Consider the following 9,555-nt stretch of genomic DNA (forward strand, 5'->3'; position numbering starts at 1 on the left):
CCCCCAACTGCTCCCCAGGCTGCTCTGGGTCTGTTGTTCTGCATAAGAGCATCTGCTAAATGCCTTTAATGTAGTGTCTACACCTTGGTAAAAACACCAGGATCTACCAACAAGCATGACTATGCAATTTGGAAACAGTTCCATATCCTCCTGTCACCCCACCTGAAATAGCTGGTCAGTTAGTCAACTGCTTGATTGTAATCATCACGGGTCAACATAGAGGAGAGTTCAGTACCCAAGTATCAATTTGCTTTGAATTAACAGCAGCCAAACATTTCAAAATACATTGTGATATTACCACAGCAACGACAATATTATTCACCACTACTATTAACAAACTAGTTTAACACACAGGTTGTGTAGGTAGATTTCAGAGTCCACCACATCATTTTCTATTGAACAATTATTCATTGAAGGTGAAGTAAATATCGGTGAAGAATAATTAAGATGAAGTCAAGGTTATTATTTAAATAATATTGGCTGGTGTTGAGCGGTATATCAGATATATTCCATTCAGCTAGCACGATAGTGAACGAGTTGAAGACGAGTAGCTGAATGGAATATATCTGATAGACCATGAAAAAAGCCATTAATATTATTATTATTATACATTCCTTTCGGGCGGCACAGTGGTGTAGTGGTTAGCGCTGTCGCCTCACAGCAAGAAGGTCCGGGTTCGAGCCCCGTGGCCGGCGAGGGCCTTTCTGTGTGGAGTTTGCATGTTCTCCCCGTGTCCGCGTGGGTTTCCTCCGGGTGCTCCGGTTTCCCCCACAGTCCAAAGACATGCAGGTTAGGTTAACTGGTGACTCTAAATTGAGCGTAGGTGTGAATGTGAGTGTGAATGGTTGTCTGTGTCTGTGTGTCAGCCCTGTGATGACCTGGTGACTTGTCCAGGGTGAACCCCGCCTTTCGCCCGTAGTCAGCTGGGATAGGCTCCAGCTCGCCTGCGACCCTGTAGAACAGGATAAAGCGGCTAGAGATAATGACATGAGATGAGATTCCTTTTGGGTGTTCAATGCATCTTTTTCTTTCAAAATTATATCAAAATCTTCTGTATTTAACAAAGCAAACCTGGCAGCCATGTTTGTTTACAAATTGTGCCAGTCGCTCGCTAGTGGGGAAGTTTTACATCTCCAACGTGTGACGTCATGTTGTCTTGACAACCATGCAATATCGTAAACCATATTCAACGCTCATTCTCCACTGGGTAGAGTGACATAATACACGTAGGATAAGCGATATGCTAACAATATTGCATGCTATCAAACCAAATGAATGAAACCTGCTAGAAGGGAATAGAACACGTTTTTATTCCATCGAAAAAGTGTCCTGTATGGATAATCATCACCGATATTCACTGAGCCTGAGGGAGATAATTGTTTTAGTATAAATACATGATGTTTTTTTTAATTGTATTAAAAATAAATTGATTTCAAACTTCAAAGGCGGCATGTAAATCTACTAACCGCGGCACAGACTTGTCACTTATCTACACCGACTCACATGTCAAGTCAAGTTTATTTGTATCGCGCTTTTAACAATAAACATTGTCGCAAAGCAGCTTTACAAAATTTGAACGACTTTAAACATGAGCTAATTTTATCCCTAATCTATCCCCAATGAGCAAGCCTGTGGCGACGGTGGCAAGAAAAAACTCCCTCAGACGACATGAGGAAGAAACCTCGAGAAAATACTTTGTTTTGAAATCAATAAAATAAATCCCAACCCCACCTTCCCTTTGAATAGTTTGAGATCAAACTTCGGAGCATCTTTAGTGCTTTTAGGAACAGCATTTTTTTCATCTGTAATTCTTCCTCACTTATGGTGACGAAGCGATTGGACGCCATTTTGCTGAGTCACTCGAGGTGATTATCGAGAAATAGCCAGAATTTCTTGACCAATCAGCGTGCTCGATTTCCTATAATCACCTGTGTATTTATACTAATAATCAATATACCAGATGTGATTGATCCAAAGCCATGGAGATGACTGAAGATCACCACTAACTCAAATCTTTAATATCAATGAATGTTGAATAATTTGCAGTCTGTTAATAAATTTGAGCCCTAATTTGAAAATTAATCTACATAATAATAATAATAATAATAATAATAAATCCAAAAGGAGTTATAAGCATATTTTTGAGTTTTGGGGCATGATCAATGTATAGAAATATATACAAATAAAAAAAATAAATTGAAGAAGTGTGTATAAACTGCTGCCAACCTGTAATTTGGCCTCCAGGTCGATGAGTCCACTTGACAACTCCTTTATTGACTCCACTATTTCATTGTGCTTGTTCACAGTTTTTTCCATGTACCTCGTCCCTTCCTCAGCACCTACATGAAACACATCATTCACTGTTCGTCACGGTGAGTCACTTCGCACATTCCTGCTCTCAAAGTGGCTTGCGAGTGGTATTTTAGCGAATCTACTTCACCCAACAAAAGCTAACTTTATGTAACCTCATTTTGGACCTACAGTACCAGTCAAAACTTTGAACATGCCTTCTAATTCAATAGTTATTTATTTATTAAAAAAGTCACTTCATGTCTTAAAGTAATGATGGATGTCGGTTCTCTTTACTTAGTTGTTCAGTTCTTGACATAATACTGTATGGATTACTATAGTTGTGTTGTAGAATAGGGCTATTTACTGTATTATTTATTATTTAGGCCATGTACACACGTAGCCGGGTATTTTTAAAACCGAACATTTTCCCCCCCTCCGTTTATAAAAATGTTTTATCCACACCACCTCGTCTTCGAAAAAAATCCCTTCCACACATAACCGAACATCTGCATTTTCAATCACATTCATAAGCATTCCAAACCTGTAGATGGCATTATTTCCCCAAATCCTACCCCCTAATCACATCAGAATAGCCCTCTGTTGGCGTCACTTCCGCCTAAACATAAAACATGGCGTCAAGCTCGTTCGTCTGGACAGACTCGGAGACAGAATTGCTTCTAAACACAATTTTGGAGTATAAACTTCAAAAGACGCAAGAAAACGTTGATTGGGAATCTTGTCAGTAGTTGGGCTTCTAAAATTAAACATGTAAATAGCACCTGCACAATAATTAACGCTTTCAAGGCACTACTCCGATCCATTACTCTTTGTCCATGCTTAATCTGGCTTCTGCAGTAAACAAAGGTCGCACGTTTGACGTCAGGGCAGATTTGTCACCACTTTTTTGGCGCAGATTGTGATGTTCTAAAACGCAAAACTCCGGTTATCTCTGTCTACATGAAAAGGCATACACGGAGTTTTCAAAAATCTTCACTTTGCCCGGAGTTTTTTTTTAAATATTCGTTTTTGATGTGTTTTCATGTGGATGACAGGCCAAACCGTAGAAAAATATCTTCGATTTAGCAGATACCCGGCTACGTGTGGACGGGGTCTTACTGTGATCTCAAACTCATTAAGGTGGCAAGAAACTCGTCCACTAATGACCTTTTGACGAGACACAGCTGTTAATTGAAAAGCATTCCAGGTGACTCCCTCATGAAGCTGGTTAAGAGAATGATAATAGTGTACAAAGCGTCATCAAGTAAGAGTAAAGGTTATTTAGAAAAGCTAATGTAGCTAATATGCAAGCGTAGATTATAGTTATACTTATAGTTTACCAGATACTACAATGCAAACTGTGTGAGAATTTCTCTTCAAATGGCTTTGTGGAGATGTTCAGTGAATAATATAAGTACGTTTCTGACATTGTATGACACACTGGCATCTATAAAAACTGACAAAACATTTTAGAACTAAAACAAGAGTAGTTGGTCAAAATAACTTTCTCCCTCAGAACATATGGAGTCAATCAATCATCGCCAACACCAGACTGAGAAAGGAGGCATGACTCAAGGTTTGTCCATTTGCTATGGACTACTTTTAAAACCATCTACACACACATGGTGTCATTGAGCCCAACAATGTCTCTTGAGGTGAATGTATAATCCAGACATGTAGTTTACACAATGCTAAACTGGCAGCTTCAGATACCTGTTAGCTACATTAGCCTTGTATCGCAGTGTGTGTTAAGGCAATTTAGAATATTTGTGTTGTTTTTTTTTAATCCATCTTACCATGCAGACGCACTGCCAGCTCTGTGATCTGCCTGATTCGCTCCTCCTGCTGTGGGATTGTGGGCCAAACAAACTTCTCAAACTGCTTATGCAGAGAACTGATGGCTTCCTTCGTTTTGCACTCGGATGAGTATCTGCCCACCCTCACGATGGTGGAACTCGCCTCCTCGCACCAAAACTCATACTGCAGATCGAAGCCAAGAGCGCATATGATCAACAACAATAAAGGTTCTTACACAGCTTCCTTAACGTACAATATCACAGCATTATACTGTGGAACACATTACAGTTTATATTAGAGCTACAAACGTGACCATCTCCTGATGTTTTATGTTGACGAGTTGGAGAAGATCTTTCATTTTTGCAGTATATACAGTACCAGTCAAAAGTTTGGACATGCCTTCTAAATCAATGGTTTTCTTTATTTTTTAATTAAAAGTCACTTCATGTCTTAAACTAATGATGTTGTTTCTCTTTACTTAGTTAAACGGTTCTTGACATAATACTGTCTGGATTACTACAGTTGTGGTGTTGAATAGGGCTATTTACTGTATTTTTATTATTTACTGTTTGATCTCAGGGCGGCACGGTGGTGTAGTGGTTAGCGCTGTCGCCTCACAGCAAGAAGGTCCTGGGTTCGAGCCCGGTGGTCGACGGGGTCCTTCCTGCGTGGTTTCCCCCACAGTCCAAAGACATGCAGGTTCGGATAATTGGTGGCTCTAAATTGACCGTAGGTGTGAATGTGAGTGTGAATGGTTGTTTGTCTCTCTGTGTGTCACCCTGTGATGATCTGATGACTTGTCCAGGGTGAACCCCGCCTCTCACCCAGAGTCAGCTGGGATAGGCTCCAGTTTGCCCGCAACCCTGCACAGGATAAGCAGCTACAGATAATGGATGGATGTTTGATCTCAGACACATTAAGAAAGCAAGAAACTTGTCCACTTTTGACGAGGCACACCTGCTAATTGAAAAGTATTCCAGGTGACTACCTCATGAAGCTGGTTAAGATAGTGACAATAGTGTGCAAAGAGTCATCAAGGTAAACACTGGATACACTGAAGAATCGAAAATATCAAACATTTTAAAACACATTTTTGTTTACTACATAATTCCATGCGTGTTCCAGATTTTATTTCATAGTTTTGACATCTTCACTATTGTTCTACAGTGTAGGAAATACAGAAAAACCTATGAATGAGTAGCGGTGTACAAACTTTTGCCTGGTACTGTACGTTATTGATGAGTGTATTGCATATTTAATAAGCTAACAAGAAATTGTTCACATATGAAATAAAATACTTGTGTGCGTGCTGTTTTAGGAAAATAGTCAACAATGAGGTAGTGTGATGCAGCTTGAAGTGAGGTGGAGCTACTATTACTAAAAGAAAGAAAGAAAGAAAGAAAGAAAGAAAGAAAGAAAGAAAGAAAGAAAGAAAGAAAGAAAGAAAGAAAGAAAGAAAGAAAGAAAGAAAGAAAGAAAGAAAGAAAGAAAGAAAGAAATCAGCTTGTCATGTGAGAGCAAAACCATAAAGTGAAGACTTTCTTGGAGTGGAAAACAGTTTTACCTCTGAGTGTTACAAAGCACCGACACTGGAGACTCCTTCCATAAAACCCCATGATATGAACAAAGTTTTTTGTTCAAATTCAATCAATTCCATGAATGAGTTGTTACTATAGAAACACTAACATGTTATAAAAAAAATTATTCATATATACGTGTTATTTGAATTACAGTCAGCAGTAATTTTCAGAGCTACTGGTATACAATCACAATTCCAAAAAAGTTGGGACACTGTGTAAAACAGAAATAAATAAAAACAGAATGTGAAGATTTGCAAATCATGGAAACCCTATATTTCACTGAAAACAGTACAAATGTTGAAACTGAGAAATTTTATTGTTTTTTGAAAAATATTTGCTCATTTTGAATTTGATGTCTGCAGCATGTTTCAGAAAAGTTGGGACGGGGCAACAAAAGACTGAAAAAATTGTGTAATGCTAAGAAACACTAATTAGGTTAATTGGCAGCAGGTCAGTAAGATGACCGGGTATAAATAGAGCATCCCAAAGAAGCGGAGTCTCTCAGAAGTAAAGATGGGGCGGGGTTCACCGCTCTGTGAAAGACTGCGTGGGCAAACAGTGCAATAATTTAAAAATAACGTTCCTCAATGTAAAACTGCACAGAATTTGTGGATCACATTATCTATGGTCTATAATATCATGAAATGATTCAGAGAATCTGGAGAAATCTCTGTATGCGAGAGACAAGGCTGAAAACTGACACTGGATGCGTGTGATCTTCAGGCCCTCAGGAGACACTGCATTAAAAGCAGACACGTGTCTGTAGTGGAAATCACTGTATGGGCTCAGGAACACTTCAGAAAACTATCGTCTGTGAAAACACTTCATTACTGCATCCAGTTAAAACCAGATATAAACAATATCCAGAAACCCCGCCCCCTTCTCTGGGCCCGAGCTCTTTTATGATGGACTGAGGTGAAGCGGAAAACTGTCCCGAGGTCTGACGAACCAAAAGAAGAAATTCTGTTTAGAAATCATGGACACCACGTCCTCCAGGCTAAAGGGGAGAGGGACCATCCAGCTTGTTATCAGTGCACAGCTCAAAAGCATTCAGCGTCTGTGATGGTATGAGGGGGCGTTAGTGCACATGACATGGGTAGCTTGTACATCTGGGAAGGCATCATTAATGCTGAATGATATAAACACGTTTCAGAGCAACATGCTGCCATCCAGACAAAATCTTTTTCAGGGAAGGCCTTCCTTCTTTCAGCAAGACAACGCCAAACCACTTTCTGCATGTAACAACTGCATGGCTCCGGAGTAAAAGAGTACAGGTGCTAAACTAGCCTGCTGCAGTCCAGACCTGTCTCCCATTTAAAACATTTGGCGCATTATGAAGCACAAAATATGACAAAGGAGACCCCGAACTGTTGAGTCACTGAACTAATATACTGTATCAAGAATGGGACAACATTTCTCTTTCAAAACTACAGCAGTTGGTCTCCTCAGTTCCCAAACGTTTACAGTGTTGTTAAAAGCAGAGGTGATGCAACACAGTGGTAAACACACCCCGTCCCAACTTTTTTGAAATGTGTTGCTGACATCAAATTCAAAATGAGCTTATATTTTCAAAAAAACCCATAAAATTTCTCAGTTTCAGCATTTGATATGTTGCCTTTGTATTAATTTCAATGAAATATCGGGTTTCCATGATTTGCAAATCATCACATTCTGTTTTTATTTACAGTTTACACAGCGTCCCAACTTTTTTTGGAATTGGGGTTTTAGAAAATTTAATAACACCTTACGATCAGTTTAGTTCTGATTCAGACTCAATAACCAAGCTACTGCGTGTGAAAGCCCTTAATCTGGCTCAACGAGGCACAAGTTTCATCCCTGCTCTTCAGTCATGCAGTCTCTGTTCCTGAGGCATATTTCAGGCTGCACTAAAATCACACTGTGGGTGCAAAATCAATCTATTTACAGTAACTCCATGCTGTTCTTTTGCATGGATTTAAACACTGAAATTGTATAACTGTTAACAGTTAATTGTATAACGTACCACATGCTACTTTGGTCAAGACATTTCTGAGCTGTATTTTAGTTTCTTGTGCAATTCTAATATCCCCTGTATGATTAATCTTTCAGAGTAAAAGATAACAGTGAGGATAAAATAATTAATGGATTATTTATTAAAAGAGAGGGGTTTGGGGCAGTATTGATCAGCTGAAGCCTCATCTCATCTCATTATCTGTAGCCGCTTTATCCTTCTACAGGGTCGCAGGCAAGCTGGATCCTATCCCAGCTGACTATGGGCGAAAGGCGGGGTTCACCCTGGACAAGTCGCCAGGTCATCACAGGGCTGACACATAGACACAGACAACCATTCACACTCACATTCACACCTACGCTCAATTTAGAGTCACCAGTTAACCTAACCTGCATGTCTTTAGACTGTGGGGAAAACCGGAGCACCCGGAGGAAACCCACATGGACACGGGGAGAACATGCAAACTCCACACAGAAAGGCCCTCGCCGGCCCCGGGGCTCGAACCCAGGACCTTCTTGCTGTGAGGCGACAGCGCTAACCACTACACCACCGTGCCACCCAGCTGAAGCCTTTCTTTGTTTATCTACGAGGCAAGTCCTTTCATCCGCAACACAACATCCAAACGGACTGTAAACTCTGCAAACAGACTTTGTTCAAGGGGGGAAAAAGGAAGTGTGAAAAAGGTCCAACACGAACACTTTTGTGAGGTTTTAAAACCGTTTATGACTCAAAATGGACTGGGAGCAGCAGCACTGTTATTTTCGGCTTGTTTTGTTTTCCAAACTAATTCCCGAGTGCTCAGTGTTATACAAGTGAGTGTTCTGGCAGTATGATTTGGCAGTAGATCTGTTGTTCACTTTGCAGCAATGAATACAAGTTGACCAGAATCGGATTACACGTAATTACTACTGATATCTTCATGGTTATCTCTGGATCATGATTAGACATTATCTGGTGTTGAAAGCAGTGTTGAACAGGGTTCAGGGGTTTTTCCACACCTCTTCCATGGCTTGCTGGAGCTTCATGCTGAGTTCCAAGTTCTGCTTGTAGTCCTGGACTGTCCTGTCAAAATCTCCCACCTGTCTCTGTAGCTCATTGATGGAATCCTCAAGTTCTCTGGGACTGCTGCCAATTAGATGCTTCTCGCTGCTGCTCGATACTGCAAAGGCCTGCAGCTTCATCTTCAAAATCTGGCAGACAAAAGGAAAAAAAAAACGTCATCAACCAAGACTAGATTGAGATCTGAAGTTTGCTTCTTTAGTTTTAGACAAGAGCTATGAAGCTAATCGAGATAAAAAGCTAACCGCTAATCTATTACTATACTAAAAAGTTATAGAAGGGCATCGAACAATTTAGCTTCGAATGGCCTTGTCGAAGAGTTTAGCGTTTTAAGCAGATGTGCTTGTGTAGCTTCTGATACTGTACAACACTTATCTATAAAAACAGACAAAAGGGCATCACAATGTTCCATCTTGAAGTCAAATTACTTTCTTCCTCCAATTCCTTGGATAAGAAGGTCCCAAAAATATTTAATTATATTTTCGACTTTTTAATTTTTTATTTCATATTATGTCACTATATACAGGGGGCTGCAAAAGTAAGTATACAGTAAGGATTATTCCAGTATCATAATAGTGGTGCTAGGTTTCATTTAATACTAGAATTTGTTTTTCATTACTGTATACCTACTTTTGCAGCCCCCAGTATAAATAAATTCCACACTTGCCCCTTCTTTGGGCGGTATTTTTTTTCCCCCTCGAGCTTGGTTCCTCTACCAGAGGCCTGAGAGTTTGGTGGTCCTGTGCAGTATCTTAGCTGTTCCTAGGACTGTGCTTTTCTTGACAGAGATCTCAGATGTTGTTCCTGGGATCTGTTGGAGCCACTCTCCCAGTTTAGGGG

At 40.0% G+C, this 9,555-nt stretch overlaps 1 protein-coding gene across 5 annotated transcripts in view; it reads right to left on the minus strand.

The window, feature by feature from the left end:
• Window positions 1-9,555, minus strand: part of ccdc141 (coiled-coil domain containing 141) — a 112,179-nt gene that overhangs the window by 14,784 nt on the left and 87,840 nt on the right. For all 5 annotated transcript variants that reach the window (XM_060928947.1, XM_060928945.1, XM_060928944.1 and 2 more), the window contains 3 exons: window positions 8,655-8,846; window positions 4,086-4,269; window positions 2,227-2,339 (listed from right to left, as the gene is read on the minus strand). In XM_060928947.1, the coding sequence (XP_060784930.1) occupies window positions 2,227-2,339; window positions 4,086-4,269; window positions 8,655-8,846 (489 nt within the window). The remainder of the gene's footprint in view (window positions 1-2,226; window positions 2,340-4,085; window positions 4,270-8,654; window positions 8,847-9,555) is intronic.

This window comes from Neoarius graeffei, chromosome 9, assembly GCF_027579695.1.
Source record: "Neoarius graeffei isolate fNeoGra1 chromosome 9, fNeoGra1.pri, whole genome shotgun sequence".
NCBI classification, from domain to species: domain Eukaryota; kingdom Metazoa; phylum Chordata; class Actinopteri; order Siluriformes; family Ariidae; genus Neoarius; species Neoarius graeffei.